Genomic DNA, 26,421 nt, shown 5'->3' with positions numbered 1-26,421 from the left:
CGTTAGTGTGACGTCACCTCGTTTAGTCATTCTGATTTAAATGGGTTTGTTCGTTGAAAAATCGCTTAAAACTTGGTCTGAACTTTGTTGTGGTGCCTACAGAGTAAAAAGAATCAGCTTTATGACAGTAATGTGACCTGGGGAAGGAGGTAATTTTGGGCTGTGACGTCACATATTTGAAAGTTTGTGTTTGGAATATGGGAAGCCTAAGATGTTTAATGAAAAATAAATGCCAGAACCGTGCTCCTGGTCATCCAATCTATAAAGTCGGGCACAATTTAACTGGTTTTAACAACATTTTAGAAGGTGGGATAGTTCCTTTAACTAAACAATGCTTTATGCTACAGCCGAGTCTGCAACTCAAACTGGTCGTTACTCAGCATTGTCGTCATCACAGAGCTTCAAATCGATCAGCTACAGGCTGAACACGTAGGTACCTATAGGGTATAGGAAGACGTCCAAAAACTGTTGGCCATAGTATCTGTAGTGGGATCTACGTTCCATGCTGGTCAGGCATTTTGCAAAATGCCTAGTCATTTTGTAAAATCTATATTACTATTTGAGGTGACGTAGTTTCTGTCTGTAACCGAGGTCGCGACATGGTGCTACGTAGCGCGGGTTACAGATCACACCGTTGCACCTACCGCGCTGAAATTTGCGCAAGTTATAGAACAAGGATGGACAACGTGCCTTTGAGCGGTCTCGGCTCGATCGGATCGATAGCGAGCGCGTGGCGCGTGCCCAAAAAGTGCAAATTCGCGTCATAGACTTTACCTGTATAAATCGGCTGGCAAAAACGGGCGAAAATGGCTAAATTTGCCCGACACGGGTCCGTTCCCCGTGCAATATCTCGGTAGCCGTGCGCCCGATCGACACGGGGAAAACAGCATCGTATAGAGAATCGAACGGGCTATCGAATGGTGTGCGGTGCAGTGGATGGCACGTGCCACGTGCACATGTGAGGGCAATTTCATTTTAAAAGTGCGTTTTAAATGGATTTTGGATTTCATTTTATTTTTACGTGACCGCCAGACAGAGCGAGTTGAAACAACGCCTATTGGCAAGGGAAATGTACCACCTTTCATGGAAAAATTGTGAAAAGCTAAATGATCAAAAACAAGGTGGAACAAATTGCTGGAGAAAATGACATTTGTCCATAATGTGCCACTAAATAATTACACGGGGTTTGCTGCTTAACCTGATACGCTTGACAATTGAAAATGCTATCATTAGAAAGAGCATTCAATTCTCTCCAAGATCCAATCATCACGTTTGCATGACAAGCAACAGTATTCTTAAAAATATAAATGTTTTAAACCTCTGCAAAACGATTTTTAGCGAAAATTATCTACGCCTTTCATTTGTCTTAAAACAACGCACCTCAATTATAAAGCACATTTGACAGGTTCACTGAACTATTGACAGGTTCTGAAGCAGAAAGCATGCTTACCAGTATAACGCCTTTTGGGGCGACTAACGGAGCGAGCGAGAGGGTGGGCCTTGCACGTGCGAAATTGTGAGGGGGTACCTCCAGCTGACTTGTGCACGGCACCCTACTAACTGGTCTCTAGCGATGTGCCAAATTTGGGCACAATCGGCCCAGCCGTTCTCGAGATCTGGAAGCGGCACCCTGCACGTGCGCACGTGCAAAATGGGTCCCAACTGACTTGTGCACGGCACCCTACTAACCGGTCCCCAACCGTGTACCAAATTTGAGCGCAATCGGTCCAGCCGTTCCTGAGATCTGGAAACGACCCCTGCACGTGCGCACGTGCAGCAGCACCCCAACTCTGGCACATGTATATGCAGTGCCTAGTGGGTGCCTACCTACATGCCAACTTTCAGCGCAATCGGCCAAGTAGTTACCGAGATATTGCAACAATTACAAAAGTGACACCTCTTCGTTTTGCACGTGGCACGTGCATAAGGGGTCACCCACATGCATCGGGAATAGTCCAATACTTGGTAGAAGGAATGAAGCTACCCTACAAAAATTACCGCGTGTAAATCGGTCAAGTGGTTGCTGAGATATAAGCCTCTCAAAAGCGTGACCACGGCCGGCCGGCCGGCCGGCCGCTCATACTTAGAAATTTCCGTTAATCTAAGGAAAGACTACGCTCGCTTCGCTCGCTCCGTAATCAGACACGGGCACCTCGATGCGGTGGATATTTTTTCCACAAACCAAAACGTTTAGCCGTCAAAAAGCAATCGACCGAAATGGATAGATAACCCAACCGACACAAGAAAAACCAAACACCCGCCGATCGTAAATACCCCTTTTTCGCGTTGCGGAGCACGCGGGTCACCCTAGTGGCTAGCCATTTTGAAAAAGCCTGGTTGCGTTCAGTCATTTTTCAAACAGCCGTCTTTTTGTAAAATGCCTAGGCATTTTACAAAATGACTGATTTTCTAAAGTGCCTGCAACATATATACGGCTTCGACCGGGTGTGTAGCGAAACGGTTGTGAATTTATAGGTATACGCGCACAATAAGGCTTCCGATCGGATGATGCGGACGATGCGTTCATCGGTGTATGCAGGACTTTTGTAAGTCCTGAATGTAGTCTTAGCAAGGATAAAAACACCAGCAACGATATAATATTGGTGCGCCAGTAGCGAGGTAGCACTGGCAGTACATGAAAAAACGTGTTTTTCGTTTTCTTGCTTTGTCAATGATGAATGAAAAATGTGCTTGGTTGAGGCATTCCTTCAAGAGAAGAAGCCTCTAACTACACGTGAAAAATTATCAGACACCACAAAAGGCGTGGGTGATTGCGGCGTCATCTCATGTGCAAAAGGTTTGCCGCTAATTGTCAAGGCAATTGTCCAAATAAGTCTAGCTACCTGAACGAGCTGTGGCCAAACTTTTGAATGTTTGATTAGGGACTCCACTGCCCTTTGTTCAATCGTCAAGTAAGAGGTAGCTGCGTTGGGGTTAAAAGGAATATCCCTACAAAGCAAGAGACTGTGGCCCTGATGCCCTTATAATCTACAAGACCCACCGAACCAGATCGCATCTGCATGACCCGCCGCAGCAGTTGGCTCTCCGGCGCACACGTCACAATTACACCGTTCCTACATGCGTGACCTTTACTGCGGCGTCTGGACCCATTGGCGGCGGTGGGCTGCACGTGCTGCTCTGTGCCCTGACCGGTGACCTTTGGTCGCCCGAGGGCAGGGGGACGATGATGCATGACACAAGGAGCCGGCACCGGCTGAGAGTAACTGACGGCGGCAGCGGCGGACGATAAACTCACCGAGACGCCAGAGGCGGCCGGAGGAGCCCTGGGGACCCCGAGCAAGGAGATTCCACCAATGGTGCCATTTGGAGATTGCTTTGGCTCTGCTCTCAAGAGGCCGGAGTGCCTTTTGAGCCCGCTGCATGGGTCTTTGGTGCTTTGAAAAATCGTATGAAGATCACGTTTCGTCCCAAACTATGAATCGTGGATACATAACTTCTTTCCTACCCAGAGAACAGAACATTCCAAACATGCAACTTGTCTAAATAACTAGTTAGTTTTGTTTCTTCATTGCACACCCATAGGTACGCAACTAGGGAGACCAGGGGAATAGGAAGCCGTAATCAGTTGCCACAGACGACAAAAAGATAAACTCGGAAATCAGAGGAACATCAAGTAATATCTTCTTTTTTATCGACATCCTCTAAAGACACTTTGAGCGAAAAGAAAGAATGAACCATGTGGGGAAATATTCAGCGATGACTATTTCTCTAGCGGCACCCCTCCATGACTGAATGGCGCAGTCTCCACTGCCACCCGCTCTGGTCCGCACAATCCTGGACCAAGACAGCTTCATTATTCGCCTGCGGTACGGACCCACCCCCGGGCGCTCCAAACCATTAGGGCTTTCCGCCGACGCCTGAAATATGCCAGTCATGAGTAACCGCCACTTCTGGACACGAGGCGAAACAATAACCGACCGTGATCGATGACCGACGAGATGCCGGCCTTGCCGTGACGTCACCCCTGCTGTGTGACGTCACTGAAAGTCATCGAGCACAAATCCGGGTTCGATGAATTGAGATGCAGAGGCCGACTCACTGCCTTGCAGAGAATGTTCGGCATGTCTCGTTTTCCCGAGGCGGTGGTTTTCCTTTCCAGTTTCCTCTCGAATGTCGCAGATCTGTGAAATGGTATTGACTTGTTGCTGGAAAATCTGTGTTGAGTTAGTCCCAGTAAGCCACCGTTGAGAGGAATTGATGATTACTCAGCGTTCTGGGTCAACAATAAAAAACCAGAACTTGCTAATGAAATGCTTGGAAAATAATGTGTCACAGCGGGTTTTAAAATTGAGGGTCGGATAGCAACAGGAACTAAGTAAATTGTTCAAGCGTAAGAGAGTTAGGTAAATGCAATATTTTGCATGATTGCTAAATGGATCTCAGTAACAATAACTAGGAACTTGTCTTGTCGACGTCGCCAACGATATTTTACTGTGTGAGCATCATCGGACAAACAAATCACGAAGAAACGCGATATTTCGCCTCTGATTGAATCGCAATAATTCAGACAGCGCCTCGTAAAAATTTACTTCACCTTTGATCCCGGACATCGAAACGGTCATCGACACCACACCCACGCGATGATCAAAGTAAATCGCCTTCATGTTCTTTGAGCGAAGTTCTGGGTTGCATACAAAATTCACCCAGTTGATCAATGAAGACGCTGACCTTTAGTCCGCTGATAGCCAGTCAGACTGAATCGCGATTCTTTGGTTCTTTTCAATTCCAGCCTCGCCTCAGTCAATGGGTGAGTGGGCGATCCCACGCCCATCGTTTGGTGATGAGTTGCGTCTGCTGTCGAAATGGGAAATCGCAATAATCGCAGAAACAACGATCATTGCCGCAGAATTGAATATCGAGTTCTGCCGGTCATCACGATTTCACTGGAAGATTGAGTTTCATTTTACAACTACAGAAAACATCAGGGCACAGTTTAAAACCATTAAGCTCAACATCTCATCAACTTTCATATCATTCAACCTCACACCGATTGAGGACAGCCTGACGCGTACACCGTTAAACCCACGGACCGGGGTGGCAAGATGACATAATTCACACTCCCGGACATGACTCATTGGGCGCTGTCGGCACCCACCAGCGGCGCTGACGGTGCACGTGACCTCTGACCCTGCCCTGTGACCCCGGCCCTCACCTCTGACCCGCCGGCCGTTGCAGTGTGCAGTGCCGAGGAGCTGCGTGGGCCGCCTGTCATGGTGCATCTGACCGTCTCACCGCTCACAAAGTAAGTCGCAGAGACTAATGGGAATTCTGCCGGACCAGCGCGTCGTCAAAGTTGTTCCGCTATTTTGCCGTTTATTTTAGCTGTTATTATTGGTTAATACTTTGTGAATGCTTCGTCTATTGCAAATTCATCCATTAGAATATCTTTTGCACCCACGCATAGAAATAGAACTTTCATTCCAATCACTGCGACTTAGCATTGAATGGAAGCTCCCTTCTGTTTTACGTAAAGATATAATTTTCTATCAAAAACAACGTTTTAATTACCACGCGTGGACATGTTTGTTACTCTTTGAAAACGCTTCCGCTTGTCACCTGTCATGCCACTCGAGAGAGACCATCACTGTTCGCTGTACCGCCCTCAGGCCTCGGTCCCGTGAGATAGAAATGAACTGGCGGCACACCGAGGAGTTTACTGGTGAGAAAAGAAAAGAAGATGAAGGACGGTGGGTTCACAATTAAATGTGACACCGATCTAAACAGCAAACCGCAAACGCCAAAGAGTTCGGTAGTAATTGTATTCAGTCTACCACAAATGTATAATGAGCCAATAACAACACAGATACCCGATAGTGTACTTACCTTTTTTGACGGAACAATCAAGCAATGACTGCATCTGATCGTTATAGATCGGATTCTAGCACCGGTCATTATGAATCACCGAAATCAGTTGTTCCGGGTCGCAACGTTAGTCTTGTAACAGCCCACATTACCCCGGCCCGGCGGTCACGCTGATCAGTCTCTCCGAGATCCTTAAACGCCGCTCTAACCTCTCCCCAATCCCACAGAGCTAGGCAACGACACGGTGATTCTGAGCCTGGGCGACCCGAGCTCTGGCAGCTCCCGGCGGCTGGTCTCTGTCGAGGTCAGCTCGCACCGCGGCGGCCGCTTCCGCACCAAGGAGAGGTTCGGCCACCGCGAGCTACCGCACGAGAACATGGAGAACCGCTGCACAGAGTACTGGATCGGCTACTACCGCGACGAGCGACTGCTGGCCAAAAACTGTCTCAAAGTGCTGCCCGCCTGGATGTGGCAAAATAGGTGAGCGGGGGAGGAGTGGAGGGCGAGTGAAGTGGCTGGTTTAGCCGGGGATTCACTGAAAGAAGTTGAGGGCTCTAGTTGGAGTCACAGAATTAATGGCGGGAAGCGAATGAGTAAAGGCCAAAATATCTCTTTTGGGGTATAGAGAACATGCATCAACGTCGTTCCTCAATACAACATGAATTAATATCAAAGCAATCAATTGATTTTCTTGACATATACTTGTTTTTTCTAGACGAAGCATCAATTTTTTGTCGACCTTTCCTCAGTGTTCCTGATCAACTATCGGTATCTTCCAGCATCCCGCAGAACAATTGGCATATTCTCGCCAAGTATGTAGCCGCACAATAATCTCTAACAAACACAATTACCCACTGATTGGCGCCCTGCTGGCCGCGGAATGACGTCCTCCAGTCTGTCGCGGTTGGCACCAGCCGCCTCGAGGACGGGACCTACCGACAAAGCGCCGCCCAAGGACAAACTGTCGGTAACGAGTCCAGAAACTCGCACACAAACGAGCAAATCATTCGGGACGCAGCCACTGGCCGCACGCCTGATCAGTCGTCAGAGGCCCGAGCGATGCAGAAAGACCTGCCGTAAGAGGTTTTTACGTGGGGCGTACCGAGGAACAGCGCACCGGCCCGCGACGGTAATTGAAGGCGCTTTCATCTTTTCTCTGTAGGATACGGGTAACAGCGCCTGTGCCCACTGTTGGGACGCATGACGCACAGAAAGACGTTCGTTAAGTGTTTTCATAAACAGCCTCGTGTGGAGTAAACGACGCTTATTCGCCGACGGCCTGCTGCATTGATCAACAATGACAGTGTGGCGTCTTAGCCTGGTCGATGTAGGCAGTGATTCTATACAAATCAACGTTACGTCATCGCACCTGCTTCGATGAAACACGGGTTTCTGGAGCCCATAACCGGCAGAGTTCAGCCTGACTGTGGTGCAACGCATTAAGCCCTTATAACAAATGCCAAAGTTGGGTCGGTCAAGACATCGAATCAAGAGTATTGTATTTTTATTCAACCGATGTCAGCGCTGAGCAGGCTGCTCTGTTCGGAAGTCTCCATCTCGGGAACGCCCCTGAAGAGGGCCCGGGTCCGGGACGTCTCTGTCCGGAGTTGGAACGCCTCGGACGCGGCTGGCCATCGTAACGAGATCGGCTCCGGCTCTATATCGACTGTGAGGAGGCGTCCAATCAGCTCCGATCCGTTTAGCGACCTCCGACGGTCAGCTTGGAGAGCCGCGGCATACGTCACCGATGACGTCAGAGGTCGGCGGCGGCGTGTCTGGCGCGGCGGCGGCGGCGCGGCGTGGCGTGGCGGTGGGTGGTCAGACACAAGTGGGTCACACTCGACGGCCGCCGGCGGCCGGGGCAATTGGCGCTAACTGGCCCCGGCGAGAGCGGCACAGGATGGGAAATGAGACAGGGAGAATGGGGAGGGGAGAGGAGGGGAGGAGGAGAATGAAAAAGAGAAGCTAGAAATCAACATAATGGGAAGGAGAAATAAAGAAGAAACGAGAGAAAGAAATATGGAAAATATATTGACATGCATTGGGATGGACAAAATGAAACAAAATACAAACGCTAGAGGCGAGAGGGAAAGTCACGTACAGATGTACCTTGGGTCGACGTATTCTTTTCGGTATACGAGTCCAGGTAGCTAGGTCAAGAGGACGTGACGGAACCATGGCACGGGCGATCGACAGGTTATGTAAATCATCATGGCTATGGCCGTGTTACGTAATCATAGAATGGCCAAGGCCAGAAATGTAATTATAAGGGGCTATTGCTGTGTACGCAGTACATGACTCGTTTGACGTCATTCATGAGAGCCAACACCTCAATACATTTGTTGATTGACGTGATGCCGCGACACATTCATCGTTCCTGTCGCTTTCATGGACATTCTATATTCCCGTACCCTCCACGAAAGTAGACGGTATAAGCAAGCCTCTCGAGGTGACATTTGTAAGATGTCCACGAGTGTAACGTACCACATCATAAGTCACTTCTGGTTAGGTACCTACCAGTCACTTGATGCCCATCCATTGCCTCGGACCAGCATTGCGCTGTCTAAACCTCACGTGTTCAACGTTGTTTACCTCTGGAAACCAGGCGACTCAATCAGCCATTATTCACTTGGGAGTAGGAAGTACCTACTATGACATCACCGTTTTCGTCCACAGGGAGGTACTGGCGCCCATGTCGCTGGATCAGATGATGATCCCCGGCACGCACAACAGCGGCACCTACAAACGCTCGCGGGACATCGTCTTCAAGCTGGTGACCACGCAGGACGAGGACGTCTGGTCGCAGCTGGTGTTCGGCAATCGCTACCTGGACATGCGCGTCGGCTTCCGGCCCTCTGAACGGTACGGAACGTGTAGGATGGTGAGCTATCCTCTATGGCATCGGCCACTTTAGTTGCGTAAGAAAGCAAGTACTCGATATACGCAGCAAAATGTTTGCTGATCACGATGCTTCGCTGTTATCGCTTAATCTTGCTTTCGTGTTGCTTCACAGTAACGAATTAGTTGGACGCTTTGAGCCAGACGCTACAACGAAACATTCCAATCCTCATCCTCATCGTACCTACGACTTCTTGGATTGTTTCCTGGCCAAACCCAAACGTTGCATTGACCGGACCTTTGTTTTTGGCATCCAGCGACCCATTCTGGGTGTACCACGACTTCTTCCCGGTGAGGCCCGTCAACATTCTGATAAAGCACGTGCGCTGGTTCCTCGAGTACACCAAGGAGGTGGTCATCCTGCACTTCCACCGCTTCCCCGTCGGTTTCGACAACGCCATGGTAAGGCTGCATGATAAGGCTGACGAAGGTTTGGTGTCTTGCCGCCTGAGATCACGCCTGACACCAGAGATGTCGGTGTCTTGTGGATTGTTTTGACTAGATGCTACATGTACTTCTCAGGGTGAAGTGCCGGGAATCATCAGTAGAACCTAGAACGTTCAACAATGCCGCTCTCTCAGTTCAGCCTTCAATCACATCTCCCCACTCTTGCTCCCGCAGGTCCACACGCAGTTTGTGCAATACCTGACCATGGAGCTGGGCCAGTGGATGTCGCCGCGGGTATACGACGTCACCATGGGCGAACTCTGGGCGTCCGACAAACGGCTCATCATCTCCTACAACGACTGGCCGACCCGACGACAGAACGAGTACCTCTGGCCGTCCATACCGCAGGTCAGGTCAACAGGGACTCAGTGTATCATAGACGAATAGTGTGAATGAAACTGAGTGTCTGTTGCATGGTTGCACCATCCCCCTAGTTCATCCACAGTGTGAACCGTGTCCCTATCATGATCTATCCAATGAGCGATGATTGGCATGCATGGTAGTCATGCAGAGCGTTTCGTTGCCGTGTTGTCCCTCTCGGCCCATAGAATCACACCGATGAGGCTCTCTGACGACCTCCTCACTCCTTCAGGCATGGGGCGACAAAAAGTCTGTGGCCAGCCTGTACGGGTTTCTGCGCGAGGAGATGCGGCAGCGTTCCGGAGGACCGCAGTGGGCTGCCATGGCCGAGCTGACGCCATCGCCCTGGGACATAATCATCCCGAACCGCGGCCTGCGGGACCTGGCGCAGAAGGCCAACTCGGAGGTGACCAAGTGGTTCCGCGACGAGTGGTGGCACACGGCCAGCGTCGTCGCCACAGACTTCTTCCTGGGCAACGACATGATCGACGTGGCCATCGAGGCCAACATCAAGCGCCGAAAGTGTGTGGCTGGACTGGTGTCGCATCGAGGGCGTCGACTTCGTGGACGTCGCGGTAGGAGAAGGGCTATCCTGGAGAAGGACACTCCTAGGAGTCAGCATGACAACGAATTGGCTCCCAGGCCAGCTCCGCAGGACCGGCCGGCTAAGAAAGAAGGGCCGGAGATTCGAGAGCAAGGAAGGGACATTCCGGATGTCACGGATTTTGGAGATCACCCAGATCGAAGTCTTCAGAACGTTGACGTTCCTACACCACCGTCACGTCGCAAGCCACAAAACGCTAGAGGCTTCGGTCACCAGTTGGATATGAGGCCCAAGAATGACAGAGAACTTGTTCGACGTCCACGTCGGGTTATGCAGAACCACAATGTTTTTGAAAATAGACGTAGCTGGAGCCCCCAAGACACCAAGAACACTAGCCCTCGCCTAGTCTGGACTCCAAAATTGACCGAGGGACCTACCCGTCAGAAAGATTCACGGTTAGCGAAAGGTCCGGAACCCCTCGACCGTCCGTCAGATTGGAGGACGCGAAGTGCCGGAGACCCTGGCCGGCAGCCACAGTGGAAGGAAGAGGAGGCTGCCGCTCGTGACCAAACGGTACAGAGCTACGAGGACGGACACGACGCCTTCGACCTGTGGACGCAAGAGTCCGTGTTCACACCTTCGCTCGCGCGAAAGGCCCCAGATCCCCAGCTCAATGTCCAAACACGATTGCGAAACCAACAGCCCACCATTACCAACCAGCGTAGTTCGGTAAACCAGTTGTGGAGGCCAACTTCCACCGCAGACTGGAGAACTCACCAGTCCAGGTTCACTCCACGACTTCCGTGGTGGTCAAACACGAATCCTGGGCTTGGATCGAGCTCCATGCCGAACTGGCGGAACCAGGGAGAGCTCAACCTCTCTGGGCAGTTTCCCTGGTGGACACACCAACCCTTCGGAATCGGACAGGGACTGTATTCACAGTGGCAGGGCACAGGCCTCGGCATGTCACCTTCCTTCGGGGGTGGTCTAGGTAGCGGTGTAGGCCTAGGCGGCGGTCTAGGAAGCGGTTTAGGCAGCAGTCACCCGCTGGTGTCTCCTGCGGGAGGTAGGCTCGTCTAGCCTCTGGTACCGCGAGCTCGAAGGTGTTATGTGTCCTGTTATGCGCCTTAGGTACTCAGTCAGTCAGTAAGGAACGACAAGAGGCTAGATTAGATAATAGAGGTGACATGTTAAGGAGCTGTCTATGTAACAAATAATATCGTTTCAAGTGACGCGACACGATGCGTACGGATGTATACCTACTCTCAGATGATGGAAGAGTCGTGTTGGCAATAATATAGGAACGTATACTAACAGCTGACTTTTTAGCGTTTATCCACAGCGATGAACGCCCAATAGAAATGAAAACGAAACGGCACTGCATGACAAAAGTTTAGCGGAAGGACCTAGTATCTGGACGTCGAATGTTCACTCCTTCTTTGAGTGATACTTTAAATCCAATCAACATCAGCTGATTGGATTTAAATCAATCAACATCCAATCTCTGAGTTCTGACACTAATATACAGAATGACACATCCCTCTCCAATAGCAATAAGCTCAACAGAACTCTTCAATCAGCTAAACCATCACTGTCACACAATTTGAGTACGAGCCACGCCACAAACAACCGAGAGTTGAGTGGCACGCCGCGCCCGAAGGCCACAGCGCACAGCACACTCAGTGGCCGTTTTACGGGTGCATTAGGCGGTATGAGAGTGGGTGAAATGGAACAGAGCGAGCGGTTCAAACAGAACACCAAACTACTCTACAACGAACGGCACTCAATTATAAAGGTACTGTGCGAAACAGAATGCATCACATCAAGCATTTTCTATGTGATACTTTCCGGCAAGTAAATGGCCGCGTAAACAACGGCCCACATGTCGCTTCTCTGGAAGTATTCAATGCTCGATCTCCTGCTCTTCCTGTCCGATGTGTATTGTTTACGTAATCTGACCCTGGCCCTTAGATCAGCTTCTGGACACGCTCGTGCACCCGGAAAGATGCCGCGCAATGACCGTCGGGCATGATCAGTCCCCGCCGCGCACGGAATTCTGCGAGCCACTGCGTACTCCCGGGAGATGAAAGGACAAGACCTACACTTATTGGTAAATAAAAATGGAATAAGATTGAAGATGAAATAAGAAAAGTAAACCGAAAACTGCAATAAAAATGAACGCGAAAGATTACGACTGACGGATGACTTTCCAGAGCAGCTGACTATTTAGAGAAGTAAGATGTAATCAGAGAGATAATACCTAATTCATGGATCTTCGGGCTACATGTTTCATTAAATTTGCTCGACAAACTATAACAAAACTAAAAGTAATAGCGAAAACCAATATTGTATCTGGGCATTCCATCATCTATATGACTGAACACAAAATGTTATTACGTTCTGGCCATTATTTTTAAAAATACACCAAAGCAGATCCCAGTGACATTCAACCGCGGCTATATTTGCATACTGTCAGATTGCGTCTTGCGAAAGGTTAATTTGATAGGTAAGCACTTTTGTGGCGAAGCGGACTGTATAAATGAGACGTTATGCGCTCAAGACTCTTTTCTCCGTAGACATCGTTAGTAAAACAATAATGACGTGCGATGATAATGAAGAAAAAAATACACAAATAGCGGGCCAGTAGAGCTGGTGGATAGATGATGTGCACATAACATTTCAGACAACGGACCTAAGCACCAATCAAAAATGGATAAGAAACCATAATCAGTAATCACTGACACTGTAGACACACATTTTATAAATACATATTTAATATTAATGAGCAATGAACATGGTTCAAACTTCTTTCTTCGGAAACAATTGTTGCACGGGTATTTCAAACATGTATTCATGCAACTCAATACAACATCACTGGTCACATTTAAATACAAAACAGTTATTTATACAAAATATCACGAGCAAAATGTACAGTGCACCCCTCAAGTCCAACACTGTCCACTTCTAACAACTAACACATGACGTCACAGGTCAATATCGCACCGGGATATGGTCCATGTGCCCGGGTACACGTGAACCGAGTCCACGGCTATGGGACCGGGTCACGCCAATACCCCCCGAACGCAGTGCGTTCCTGCGAGCGCGCTCACGAATGCGCGGCGAGGGGCTTTCGACACGCGCCACACATCAGACAGATGACAAACAGGACACTTCCAGGAATCGCCGTGACGATGGACACTGTCTGCGGGATCACGGACACGAAATGAGCAAAGTTTTTTGGAAGGACAGCCTTTAACCCGCGCGGGGCTGGGGGGGGGGGGGTAAATTTTACCCCCCCTCGCGAATTTTTGCGATATCTCAAAAACGGCGGCGCGCAGCGCCGCCAAACTTTCAGTACCTTTTCTTACATCAATTTGACACGTTCCCTGAAAATTTGAGCGAAATCCGTCGGGAATTTTTTGAGAAATTGACGTTTTAGTGACGTCATGTTCGTCATTTTCGCCTCAAAAACGGCAAAAGTTCAAACGCCGCTAACATCTTCATTTTTAAGGGAATCAAGACTCAACAAAAAAGGTTGTACGTAATTTTACTTTGTCTATCAAATGGCTATCTCGGTTTTTTGAAAATTTTGGATTTTGGCCTAATTTTTTTCAAAAAACTGACTTTTTTGGGAAAATCATTATAAAATCCAAAATTTTGAGTCTATCGAAAAAACCGGAATATATGTCAGAGAAGTGGTCTATGTGCACCTACATACCAAATTTTAGAAGAATCGGTTCAAAAATGTGGGAGTTATTCAAAATTTTATGACGTCACGACACACAAAATTTTTGAAAAATGACTTTTTTGGAAGTTCTAGACCTCGTACGGAAACAAAAATAGCACCATTCGATTCGCCGTGAAAAACTGCATCAGATAGACACCTTTTTAGGCCTTAACAACCAACTTCAAAATTTGACCTCACTTGACCTGACCTTGACCTGACCTCGACCTTAAATTCATCCAGAGGTGGTCCATATCACTTATTAAGTGTGCCTATTGTATTCTATGAGTAAAATGACCCATAAAACATGTGTCGCACATGCCCTTTTCTATATTTTGTTTTTTGGTGACCTGACCTGACCTGACCTGACCTTGACCTTGACCTCTGAATGATATTGTATGCAACGAATATTGTCTTGGTAGCCTAAGAACACGTTTTGGGCGATCAGTCTCAGTCCATGACTCCATTCTTCGGCAACTACGGTGCAAGGCCGATACTGTAGAAACTTGCAATTTGTACCCTTGACCTGACCTTGACCTTGACCTCAAACTTTAAATTAAGTACATGTTTTTAGTAGTTCGTGATGAGAGCTTTCGATTGGCGTTTGAATTTTCCAAATCGGACCGTTAGTTCGGGAGATAACAGGGGGGGGGGGTAAAATTTACCCCCCCCCCCCCAGCCCCGCGCGTTCGGCTGGAGACCCCAGCCCCGCGCGGGTTAATGGATAATATCACGGTATAGATGTGGAAATGCATGTTTTGATCAATGCCCCGGTCACAGTTCAGGAACAAACGTCAATTATCTCTTACTGCTGGCCTGAACAGGCCAACCCTGTTACGCCACGTTCACAACTCCAAACGGAGATTCTCATCATCTCATCATTCTCTTCATGGTGAGTGATTTTCAAATCAGCTTTAACTGCAACTACCCGTCTCTTCAATGGGCTTTGTGTGGCAAGTAACAACTTGAGCGGAAAATGCGGCCAGTCGGACAGGCAACTCACGTAAGGTGACTAGCTTGCAAAAATTGCAGCTGCAAAATCGGGCGGAAATACGTAAGCCTCACAGATTATAGTTTGGCTGGGTAGTTTGCTGCCTAAGCCATGTATGCTGCTGATGCTGAGTAGGCCATGATTTGAGTTATAATCGCAACATGAGTAGACTGGACTATGCCATTCACCTGACGCAAAAGCGACTGAGTAGCCAAAGGGTTATGCTTCATACCATAAAAATGGTATGCCAGTGGGTAACCGGGCGAATCTCCAAAATTATTTCAATGGAATAGGAGTTATTAAGTAGTGACTTATTAGCAGGCCCATATCAAAAGGACATCTCGACGGTTTCACTTCGGTTCCGAGTTCGGGTCTTTGAGATTGTTCACAACATTGTGCACAGTTTCTGTGCAGGCTCGGCCATACTCCGTGCTAAATCTCCCGGTCGCACCTCCTTGCAGTCACCTATCGACAGCAGCACAACTTTCCGCGCATTGTACCGGCCCCAAAATACGCCCTGCAAACACACCACCGCAGCGCCGTTCAACTGAGACGGACGGCCGACCGAACGGGCGGCACCGACACCTACCCACAGTGTGCCGCGCCGCGCCGCCGGAGCCGGAGCCGCGTGATGTCACAGCCACCTCCACGTGCCGGGCCGCGTGTCACGTGCTGTACGAGCCACGTGAGCAGCCCGGGCACACGTGCAGAGTTTCGTGGATGAATAGGTCGCAATCGACGCAGTACAGTTCGCTGCATTTTCCACACTTGGATATCTGGGAAAGTAGGGAGGCAGCGTCAATTGGATCAGAAGACCAGATAAAAAAAAACACATATTGGCGAGCCTTGCTCGCCAGCGAATGCGAGAAATTGTTAGTGATGGATATGATGAGCGATGTACGTGTGCCAAGAAAAAAGGAAACGAAAGCAGATGACAGCAAACCTCACGATCACATCTTTATTAAAGATTATATTTATGTTGCAACTTGCAATGAAACAGCAAATAGCCATAAGTGAACTTTCACGGACTCTAACAAATCACTTTATCACATGACCAGACCTTTTCCCACCATTCTTGAAGATCGTTAGTTACATAACTTCTGCATAGAAGGGCAACAGCGCAAGCGAGATTCATTCACCATACACACAATTCTCACGAACAAATCATCTCAGTAAGGCCCATCTTCAGTGACTGACAACGCAACAACGCTAAAATCAATGTTGCTATTCAAACTGAAAAACAAAATGGCAGCTGACGTTCGTGCGTTAACAATCTGAAAGACGAACAAACTTACTCCATCCAAGAAATGGCTTATTTATATTTCATCATGCACTCAAAGACTTAACTTTTTCTAAAACCAAGCAGCAACTTTGAAAAAAGACTGGGAACGCTCAGCGCAAGAAACGGTAGAAAAAAAAACTCATCGTTTCTCAACAACATCACATTACGACCAAATCCACCCCATCGCACACCGTAGCGCCCCCTGCACTCACCAACTTCTGTGTATCAATCCTCGCTCGGCAGGCGGCGCAGTGCTGCGGGGGCCCGCCGGGCGGCCGCTCCACCTCCTCGAACGGCTCCAGAGGGAACAGGTGGTGGTAGCTGCGCGCCAGGTGCGGCGCCGACATCAGCGTCAGGCCGCACGTGGCGCAGTCTACAGGCAGCTCGCAGTGTTTGCTGTAGCACTGCGGACACAGGTAGCCGCCGCGGTCCGGACCCTCCGGCGGCGCCGGACCGTTCAGGTGACTGCCGGAGGGGGAGGGAGCGGGGGTTAGATGTCTTACATTTAAGGAATACATGATGAATCTAGCACGAGGGTACGAGCAAAACCAGTTACTATTATCGTCTACCCAAATCAGGAAAAATCTAATGATCAATTCCTAATAATCACTTCACAAAGTCACAAGCAGGTCATCTTCGTCTACAGTCATACCCATCTTAAAAGCGAAAACCCTAAAATACGATTCCCAAATACAGGCGAGGAAATACACATTTGTCCATTGGGTTTGTAGGGCGCACTGGTCAAATGATCAAGACTCTTGATACACACCCATTTTTCCACCATAGGTCAATGATTCTTTACACTCCCAAAGCTAACCAACCTAACCCCACCTAGTCTCACTCACCACATACAGTAGGACAGTTTGCCGGGACTGTCGGCGCTGGTATTGTGCGACGGGAAGCCGATCCGTATCAGAGCGGCCTCCATATGAGCCACGGCCGGCGGTGGCTGCACGTGCGCCATGGTCAGGTCGCGCAGGTGCGAGTCGTCCAGGCACACGGCGTACTCTCCGCCCGTCTCCTGCGCCAGGTGGCGCGTGATGCGCAGCTCAGCGGCCAGGCCGATCACAGAGCAGCGGATCTTCTCCTTACAGAGCGACTGAGGGAGAGGGGAGGGAGTTACGAGGCGAGCTTCCATAGGGCGTTTGGGGAGAGTGAGGGGTGAGATCACGAAGAGGTTCTGTACTTTGAGAGAATTTGGTGGCGTGGAAGAGGATACGGAAGAATGCAAGTGATAGGTAGTCAAATAAGTCAAGCCACCCAATACCGCTAGTGCATGCATGATCAAAATGACCGCTGAATCCAGTTAAGTTTGAAAAGTTTTGCTACTAGATGCCGGCAGCGCTCTTGCGTTGCCTTGGGCCAGAATTGGAGGAACGGTACTGAGGGCACACACCGGGCAAAACCACCGAAACCCAGACTGAGCTTGGACTGAACCTGAAACCAACCGAAACATCCCAAAAATGCTTGAAAGCACGCGAGATTGGTGTGGAGATCTACCTACAGTAAGATATGAATTAACTGCACGTGCATAGTTCATGTCCCAGGCACCCCAGTGCAGTCATTTTCATAACATCATGTAGCGTGTGTCTAGTTCTATCAGTGTACCGACTTTTGTGTCGCTAGATCGACGTTTCCCGGGATCAGAGGATCCCTCGTCAAAACCGTTATCCGCCCCCCGCACGCGCAGCTTGCACCCCTCGGATATTATCTCGCCGGAATGTCGTGATCAAATGTATTCTTCTTATGACCTGCAAGTTTTGAACCAGTTAGAGCTGCCGTTTACCCTGCAGGCGTGGCAACGTACGAAGGGGTGCAATCGGCTTGCACGTGCATAGCTCATGCACCACAGAGTTTAGCTCAACCAAATGTGCATTATTTTGGAGGCCTTGCCTGGGACTACCATTGAACCGATTTTGAGGTTGATAGCTTAAAATTTCTTTGAGCCAGAGGACCTCACGTCAAAACGGTTTTCCGACCCCAGCACGTGCAGCCTGCACCCCTCGCAGACGGTGACCCCCCTGGAAACTGGTTCAAGGTGTTACCGATGTGTCCCGCCAGTATGGCTTTGCCCGTGACCTCGGGGTGACCTGTAGCCTTGACAAAAAATTTCGTGTCACCGAAACTTTGAAGCGGAATAGCATGTGCCACGAAGCACTGAGCGAACCGAGGCCAGTACCAAAAGTTTACCTCGCCGGAGACGAGTCGAACGGTCCCACTTTCGTCCCGATCGGTCCACCCATTTTGACTCCAGGTCCAAAAAAGCTTGGACAAACTCACTCACATACTCACTCACATACTGACAAACAGGCTTGGCCGAACTTTTCTTCAGCGACCCACCAATGGGAATTTCCGGATGCAAAAGCATGCTATCGCATGCTTTTGATCCTCCAATTCTGGATTAGATAGATGACAGTTGTGCTGCGCCTTGGTTTCGATGGGGAGATGTGGTGTCGCTGTTTCTGGGGAGATAAGTGATTGATTACGGAGCGAGCGAAGCGAGCGTAGTCTTTCCTTAGATTAAAGGAAATAGTTCACATTTTAACATGGGTTTTGAACTGGAATAGCAGTTCCGTAGCTTGGGCTGAGACGAGCATAAATCAGGAGCTTTTACAGCCCAACGATCACCTTAGGCAAAGATATTCTATTTCTCGTCCCGAAAAATGTGTCTTGCGTTGAGGATGTGTGCCTTGCATATATTCGCATCCAGTATGAAACGAGCATGGGTCCCGAAAATTCTTCAGAAACTAGAGAAATTATCTACGAGAACTCTAGAGAAATTGTGAAAAGCGATAATGTGAACACATATATATTGCACAAACCGGTTTCTCGCTCCAGTGAGGCGCTCCAGTAACAAAAGCACGAGCAGATCGCCCAAATGCCGGTGGCCGCGATAATTTCTCTAGTTTCTGAAGAATTTCCGGACCCATGCTCTTTTCATACTGGATCGCGTGTGCCTTACAGAAACTGAAAAGTTCTTCCTATATCAAAAATATAGAAAATAATCTTTTGTTGTAAAAAGGTTTTATTTTCTTTGCTGATCATTTTGAACATAAAAAATCACAAATCCATTGCAAAAAAATAATTTCGTGAAAGTGAACTATTTCCTATAACGGAAATTTCTGAGTATGAGCGGCCGGCCGGCCGGCCGTGGTCACGCTTTTGCGAGGCTTATATCTCAGCAACCACTTGACCGATTTACACGCGGTAATTTTTGTAGGGTAGCTTCATTCCTTCTACCAAGTATTGGACTATTCCTGATGCATGTGGGTGACCCCTTATGCACGTGCCACGTGCAAAACGAAGAGGTGTCCGTTTTGTAATTGTTGCAATATCTCGGTAACTACTTGGCCGATTGCGCTGAAAGTTGGCATGTAGGTAGGCACCCACTAGGCACTGCATATCCATGTGCCAGAGTTGGGGTGCTGCTGCACGTGCGCACGTGCAGGGGTCGTTTCCAGATCTCGAGAACGGCTCGACCGATGGCGCTCAAATTTGGTACATGGTTAGGGACCGGTTAGTAGGGTGCCGTGCAAAAGTCAGTTGGGACCCATTTTGCACGTGCGCACGTGCAGGGTGCCGCTTCCAGATCTCGAGAACGGCCGGGCCGATTGTGCTCAAATTTGGCACATCGCTAGAGACCGGTTAGTAGGGTGCCGTGCACAAGTCAGCTGGAGGTACCCCCTCGAAATTTCGCACGTGCAAGGCTCACCCTCTCGCTCGCTCCGTTAGTCGCCCCAAAAGGCGCTATACTGGTAGTAGGTATATCGATTTTGTTACGGAGCGAGCGAAGCGAGCGTAGTCTTTCCTTAGATTAACGGAAATTTCTGAGTATGAGCGGCCGGCCGTGGTCACGCTTTTGCAAGGCTTATATCTCAGCAACCACTTGACCGATTTACACGCGGTAATTTTTGTAGGGTAGCTTCATTCCTTCTACCAAGTATTGGACTATTCCTGATGCATGTGGGTGACCCCTTATGCACGTGCCACGTGCAAAACGAAGAGGTGTCCGTTTTGCAATTGTTGCAATATCTCGGTAACTACTTGGCCGATTGCGCTGAAAGTTGGCATGTAGTTAGGCACCTACTAGGCACTGCATATCCATGTGCCAGAGTTGGGGTGCTGCTGCACGTGCGCACGTGCAGGGGTCGTTTCCAGATCTCGAGAACGGCTCGACCGATTGCGCTCAAATTTGGTACACAGTTAGGGACCGGTTGGTAGGGTGCCGTGCACAAGTCAGTTGGGACCCATTTTGCACGTGCGCACGTGCAGGGTGCCGCTTCCAGATCTCGAGAACGGCTGGGCCGATTGTGCCCAAATTTGGCACATCGCTAGAGACCGGTTAGTAGGGTGCCGTGCACAAGTCAGTTGGAGGTACCCCCTCGCAATTTCGCACGTGCAAGGCCCACCCTCTCGCTCGCTCCGTTAGTCGCCCCAAAAGGCGTTATACTGGTTGTATTGCAGTATTTCTGTTACCTGTATGGTGGTGTTGATGTTCCCCGGGTCAGCAGTGTGCAGTGTGTTACTATATGGCAGTGTTCCCGTTACCTGTATGGTGGCGTTGATATTCCCCGGGTCAGCAGTGTGCAGTGTGTTACTATATGGCAGTGTTTCTGTTACCTGTATGGTGGCGTTGATGTTCCCCGGGTCACAGGTGGTCAGACTCGCCATCAGGACGAGTACCTCCCGGCTGGCATGGCTCGGCATGGTGCGCAGAGAGCTGGCCGCCAGCTCCAGCGCGTTCATCAGGCTCGGCTCGCCCACACATGGCGCAGACGATAGCTTACGCAGGTGCTGCGCGGCGTAGGCAGGGAGGGGGAGGGGGGAGGTGAATGGGGCTGACTGACCAGCGATCACATACTGTACGACCGAAACTATAAAATGGCAGCTTTGCAGCAATTGCGAGAAAGTTGAAACCTAACCCTTCGACCAAGGTCCGCTCAAACTTCACAGATTTGGATGCAACTGCCTTTTCTGTAGAAATAGCACCTGTCCGTTCACGTCCAAGTGACCACGTCGAACCTTCTGTCTTATTACGAGCTCGCCATGATGATCACTGACTACATTGTTACCCACAGTACCCACACTTATACCCTGTCCGCCCCTACAGCATGTCATACACACACGCCATTTTTATCGCATCCCATTGGTCGCTCATGACATCAACCCATTCGATCCTGCCTGAGGCCCCATTGGTCGCTCATGACCTCATCAACCCATTCGATCCTGCCTCAGGCAACCCACTCCAGTCATGGTCTGAATCACGCGCAGCGGTAACATCATTCACTACCAGTGTCACATTCGGGGGGTGTCACAGTGTCACATTCATTCGTTGTTTAACAAACAGTATGACCATTTTTGGGTCCTTGTTAAGAGGCGTCTAGGAGCGGGTACTTCTCTTCCTCCCAGCGTTGGAAATGTCTCGGGTAGTGTCAATATTGCTGAAATGTGGGGTGACCACTTTAGGAACATATTGAATGATGACAGTTGTGGGAGTGACAGTGCTCTTCTCTATCAGCTTGCTCATGAACCATCACTTGATGTCCCTCCCATTACCACAGGGGACGTTTGCAGGGTCGTAAAAACCCTTAAAGCTGGTAAAGCGGCTGGATTTGATGATATTTCTGCTGAACATTTAATGTGTTTACAGCCTGATGTGCTGTCTGTAGTAGCAGTTATCTTAAATGCCATTTTAAACCATGCTTCCATCCCTGATGAACTGGTTTTTTCACTTCTGACACCTCTTGTTAAGGATAAGAGCGGGTCGCTTAATGACCCATCAAACTATAGAGCTATAGCTCTGTCTACTACCTTATCAAAAGTCTTGGAACTCATTCTTCTTGAGAGACTGCAGCCTTTTTTGCATACCAGTGATGCCCAGTTTGGATTCAAGGCTGATCACTCTACCACGCATGCAACTTTCATCCTTAAGGAAACAGTTGCGTTGTATAATAGGTTAGGTAGCCCTGTATATGCTTGCTTCTTAGATGCCAGCAAGGCATTTGATAGAGTATGTCATTCCAAACTCTTTCAGATACTCCAGCAGCGTGGCGTCCCCCAACCCTATTTAAAGCTGCTCATACAATGGTATAGATCACAAAAGATGGAAGTTAAGTGGGCTGAGAGCAGATCAAAGTCGTTTGCAGTCACCAATGGAGTCAGGCAGGGTGGTAATCTTTCTCCACTTTTGTTCAATGTTTACAATGATGATCTTCTTGAAAGGTTGCAGCAGCTTCAGATCGGCTGTCATGTTAGAAATCGTCCCATTAATGTTTTGGCATACCTATGCAGATGATCTTGTGCCTTTGTCGCCTTCCCGGGCTGGATTACAAAAGCTAATTAATGAGTGTGAAAGGTTCGCAATTGACAGAAATATTAGTTTTAATACCAAAAAAACTGTGTGCATGGTTTTTAATCCTAAGCAATGTGCTGCTTCTGCACATTTATCCAATTCTCAGGCTCCTAGCATTACCTTAAATGGTACCAGACTATCTCTCGTAACCCAGGTTAAATACCTTGGCCATGTGCTGGAACCTGACCTAAATGACAGTGGTGGTATGAGGAGAACCAAGAGGTCGCTGTACTATAATGTCAATATGCTTCGTGCTTTGGTGGGGCAGGCAAGCAGTGAGATTCAGATTAAACTGTTCAAGGCCTATTGTACAAACCTTTATGGCTGTGAACTTTGGGATTCCTCAGGTGCTAAAGTGGCTTATCGTGCATTGTGTGTGGCTTACCATTCGTGTGTGAAAAAACTGGTCGGTGTTCCTAAATCCCATAGAAATCATCCTCTCTGTTACTCATTGAATATTCTTACATGTCCAATGCTTATAGCTAATAGGAAGATTATGTTCTATAAAAGACTGCTGTGCAGCAACAATGCTATAATTAAAGCGGTCCTGTCAAGTGAGATTGGCCGTGGAGGCATCCTGATCAAAGACTATAGTTCGTTTTTCTTAAGTTCGACCCTCACTGTAATCGTCTCTTTGAACACAGCACGAGAATTGCTAGCTGAATTACTTAGAAAACTGGCTGGCGCACATTGATTTCACAGACGATTAATTTTATTCAAAATTATTTCTTCCCGGCTCTTATTTCCCAGACTCCTAGCTCGTAGTTGCCTTTATATACAACCCCACAGGGATAGACATCTTGTCAGAAATTATAACTGAACTGATCAATAGATCGTACGGCGTTTAACAGAACGGTATATCATCGGTTTTTAAAACTTATTTGGAAAATATTATTCATGTCTGCAGTACAATGTGCGCTAACCGGTTTTCTTAGTAATTCAGCTAGCAATTCTCGTGCTATGTTCAAAAAGATGTTTACAGTGAGGGTCGAACTTAGAAAAAACGAACTATACCAGTGTCTACTCCGGCAGTATGGTCTCATGGGCCTCGAGATCAGTTCTGTGAGTCGCTCTGATCTTGTAAATGTGTTTGCGTCACAGTTAAAGCGCATTGTTGAGCGCTGACGTCCCAAGTATGGGACTGTTGTGGTGTGGTGTGTGTTCCATGTGTGCTCAGATATGTTTCAAGGATGGAACGAAATAAAGGGCATTATTATTATCATTATTATTATTCGATGCCACATTTTCAAGCAAAGACAATGTAAAATTATCATCGCACGAAAAAAAAAAATCCGGTCGCCCCTAGCCTGTCCGGCCTCTTCCCAGCTCGTCTCACCTCGATGACTTTGATGGGATTTCCACCGAGCTCACAGACCACCTCAGCCCGTTTGTTTTTGGTGACGATGATTCCCAGCTGACTGATGGGGTTCTGGTCGAAAAACTCCTGCACGTAACCCTCCAGGATCTGCAGCGGGCGCAAAACGTCACAGTAGGTCATTGGTGAGCATTAGGACAGCATCGTAACTCTAAAGCACTTAAAATTAACTGAATGACGTGAGCTCAGTCTCCTATTCAGTTAGTTTCGTAGGGCGTCAATCTGACAGCCCGACCTTAGAGCTCACAGAACGCGTACCTTGAGGCAGCAAATGAGTCGCGTGGGTTTCAGGTCCTGCACGAACATGGCCTCGGAGGCGTCCAGCACCAGGTACAGGTGCCGCATGATGCCCAGGCGCACGTGCGGCCGCGCCCGGTGTAGGCGGGCCCGCTTAGCGCGCGCCACCAGGTCGGCGACCGAGCTGTCCAGGAGACCCGCCTCATCCTCCTGGATGGCCTCCCTGGGGGTGGTCAGGTCAGGTCAGATAGGGTCGGATCAGGTCGGGTCAGGTGACGTGATGTCAGGCGTCAGCTATCTGGTTTGAGCAGCAAGCTTCATCCTTGCCCTGAATGGGTTATGGACACAGATAAGGTTTAAAAGGTCAGCTCAGGTTAGAAAAGTCAGGTCTGGTTAGATTCAATAAGTCACTGCAATTATGTCCAACATTCCAGCTTTTTTAACTTGTGGAAAATTTTTATTGAAAACCTGTACAGGTAAAAACTCATTTTGGGGTTACTATACAGCATCAAAGTTAGGTTACAGTAGTGAGAGTTGACTCACCAGCAGACAATCTGTAGCAATTTAGTTTTGAAGTTGCACTGTATTGACCCCTACTCACCATGTCTTTTCATATCCGGACTCCCAGCGGTACCCCTCCTCCTCATCTTCAGCCATCGTGTCTGGAAAACAAGGTGATAGTCTGCATGGTTTAGAGACTAGCCTCGGCAATTCATATTTGGACTAAAATGCCCAACAGTAAACCCGACTGCAAATCAGCATGGGAACAGGGTTAATAAGATGTACCTAGCAGCTAGGGTGACAAATCCACACCAGTCTGCACCAACTAGGCAGAAAATCTGCACCTACCACGAGCCCACACCAAAACAACACCTAGATCTTTGATACACAATTCAATAATCATGGTCACATTTACAGTATGTATGTAGGTATGTTATAACTTATATGTATGTATCACTTGTATTACCATTTACCAGCATGGACATGGACAATCCACACATGGTGTGGTGATTACAGTTCATTGCTACCTATTTTTTTAACAAATTTAGCTCGAATGTTTGAATGGACGGATTGACAGAGCCAGAGCCCACGCTAAGCAGAGCTTGTTGCGTAGCCCCAACCCCTACCATCCGATCGCGCAATTCCGGGTATCAGGAGAATTTAGATGCCAAAGTTTAACGTGCCCTTCAAAGCCGGACACGGCCTGTCCCACTCAACTGACTTCAATTGGCTGCGGCTGCTCCGGCTGCTCCCACCAACCGCAAACCATCCCGTCAGGAGTCTCAAATATCGAGCGCCAGAGCGTCTCGAACCCGGGCTCTCACTACCGGGAGTCCAATGTTCTACCAACTGAGCTACGGGACAGGCTATGGGACAGGCCTATGTCCTGGTTCAGAAATCAGACATTAGATAATCTGTGATTGGAGTAATTGTGACCAGACTGCAATCAAAGCTCAATTCTTTTCAGACCGACCCCTTTGTTTTCCATGCTTATTTGGACGACATTGCTGGCTCTGCCACAGCAGTTCAGCATGTTAGGGTTGCAGTTCGCACATCTCCACTTGAAATCTTTAGTCTAAACCACTAGAACATGGGTGAATTTTGATAGGCAAAGGTCTTAAGTATGACCCCAATCCATGTTAAATCCATTCTGATTCTACACCACACTGTTGGAAACTGGAGTGCCCTACACTGACAAGATCTCGTTGAGATTGCCATGATTTGCATTCTGGCCCCAAATCACAATAGACTGAAATGTTTCCAACATGATTGAGAAATCCTATTTTAATAAGGCCCCATTTATCTTTATAATCAAACAACAATAATAAAGATGCATATCAATGTAACCAAACCTGAATTGGAATCAGTTCCAGATAAATAGTATAGAAGCCAGATTTACCAACATAAAAAAATATCCGCCTGCCGAAATTTTTTGCCTCAAGACTGCACTTCAGTCTTCACACATTGACATGGAGGCAGGAGCGCAAACGGTAAACCTCTATCCGCTAACATACCCAGCGCTTTTACGCTCTATATATGAAGGCTAAAAATCCCATTAGGCGGCAGGCGGCTATTTTTATGTTGGTAAAATTGGCTTCAGTCTCATCTCAATTTTGATCCATACAGATAAAATAACGGAAATTTTCCATTCTAACCGCAATTCAGGAGTTGAATTTGAAGAGCTAACTACTATACCTTAGTTCAAGTTGGGCCGTAAAGAGAAAAGTTTATCGTTTAGCTTCCAAAAATGCCTTGATGGAAAATCACTGAAGAAAATCAAAATTGAAATACTGATGAAATAGAACGTGAGACATTGACATGGAAAATGAAAGCAAGCGTGCTGGCTGCGTCACTTTATCTTCACAGCTGCGTCAGAATAGCCTAAAT

The 26,421-nt window shown here is 48.4% G+C and overlaps 2 protein-coding genes across 2 annotated transcripts in view; one reads left to right on the top strand and one right to left on the bottom strand.

The window, feature by feature from the left end:
• The window catches only part of LOC122388258, a 32,186-nt gene extending 20,713 nt beyond the window's left edge, over positions 1-11,473 (top strand). The window contains exons 3-9 of the mRNA XM_043379165.1: positions 5,197-5,263; positions 5,628-5,680; positions 6,051-6,303; positions 8,500-8,685; positions 8,979-9,123; positions 9,343-9,516; positions 9,761-11,473. Coding sequence (XP_043235100.1) covers positions 5,197-5,263; positions 5,628-5,680; positions 6,051-6,303; positions 8,500-8,685; positions 8,979-9,123; positions 9,343-9,516; positions 9,761-11,152 — 2,270 coding nt within the window. The 3' untranslated portion in view covers positions 11,153-11,473. The remainder of the gene's footprint in view (positions 1-5,196; positions 5,264-5,627; positions 5,681-6,050; positions 6,304-8,499; positions 8,686-8,978; positions 9,124-9,342; positions 9,517-9,760) is intronic.
• A 3,039-nt stretch (positions 11,474-14,512) lies between these two features.
• On the bottom strand, positions 14,513-26,402 carry LOC122388257 (general transcription factor IIH subunit 2-like). The gene is made up of 8 exons (XM_043379164.1): positions 26,230-26,402; positions 24,635-24,695; positions 24,055-24,256; positions 23,758-23,886; positions 20,690-20,863; positions 16,915-17,168; positions 16,282-16,534; positions 14,513-15,563 (listed from the first exon to the last, which is right to left on the bottom strand). Exons 2-8 carry the CDS (start codon positions 24,688-24,690, stop codon positions 15,453-15,455), a joined length of 1,179 nt encoding a protein of 392 aa, XP_043235099.1. The 5' UTR covers positions 24,691-24,695; positions 26,230-26,402; the 3' UTR covers positions 14,513-15,452.
• Positions 26,403-26,421: the final 19 nt, after the last annotated feature.

Source organism: Amphibalanus amphitrite, unplaced genomic scaffold (assembly GCF_019059575.1).
Source record: "Amphibalanus amphitrite isolate SeventyFive unplaced genomic scaffold, NRLGWU_Aamphi_draft 000315F_arrow, whole genome shotgun sequence".
Taxonomy (NCBI): Eukaryota; Metazoa; Arthropoda; class Thecostraca; order Balanomorpha; family Balanidae; genus Amphibalanus; species Amphibalanus amphitrite.
This window is presented reverse-complemented; position numbering and strand designations above follow the sequence as displayed.

Excerpts from the sequence above, each read along its gene's own strand:
- LOC122388257 (XM_043379164.1), bottom strand. The coding sequence starts at position 24,690 with ATGGCTGAAGATGAGGAGGAGGGGTACCGCTGGGAGTCCGGATATGAA. Across the intron at positions 24,257-24,634 it reads TCCGGATATGAAAAGACATG|GGAGGCCATCCAGGAGGATG; the intron begins GTGAGTAGGGGT and ends GACCACCCCCAG. Across the intron at positions 15,564-16,281 it reads GGATTGATACACAGAAGTTG|ATATCCAAGTGTGGAAAATG; the intron begins GTGAGTGCAGGG and ends CTACTTTCCCAG.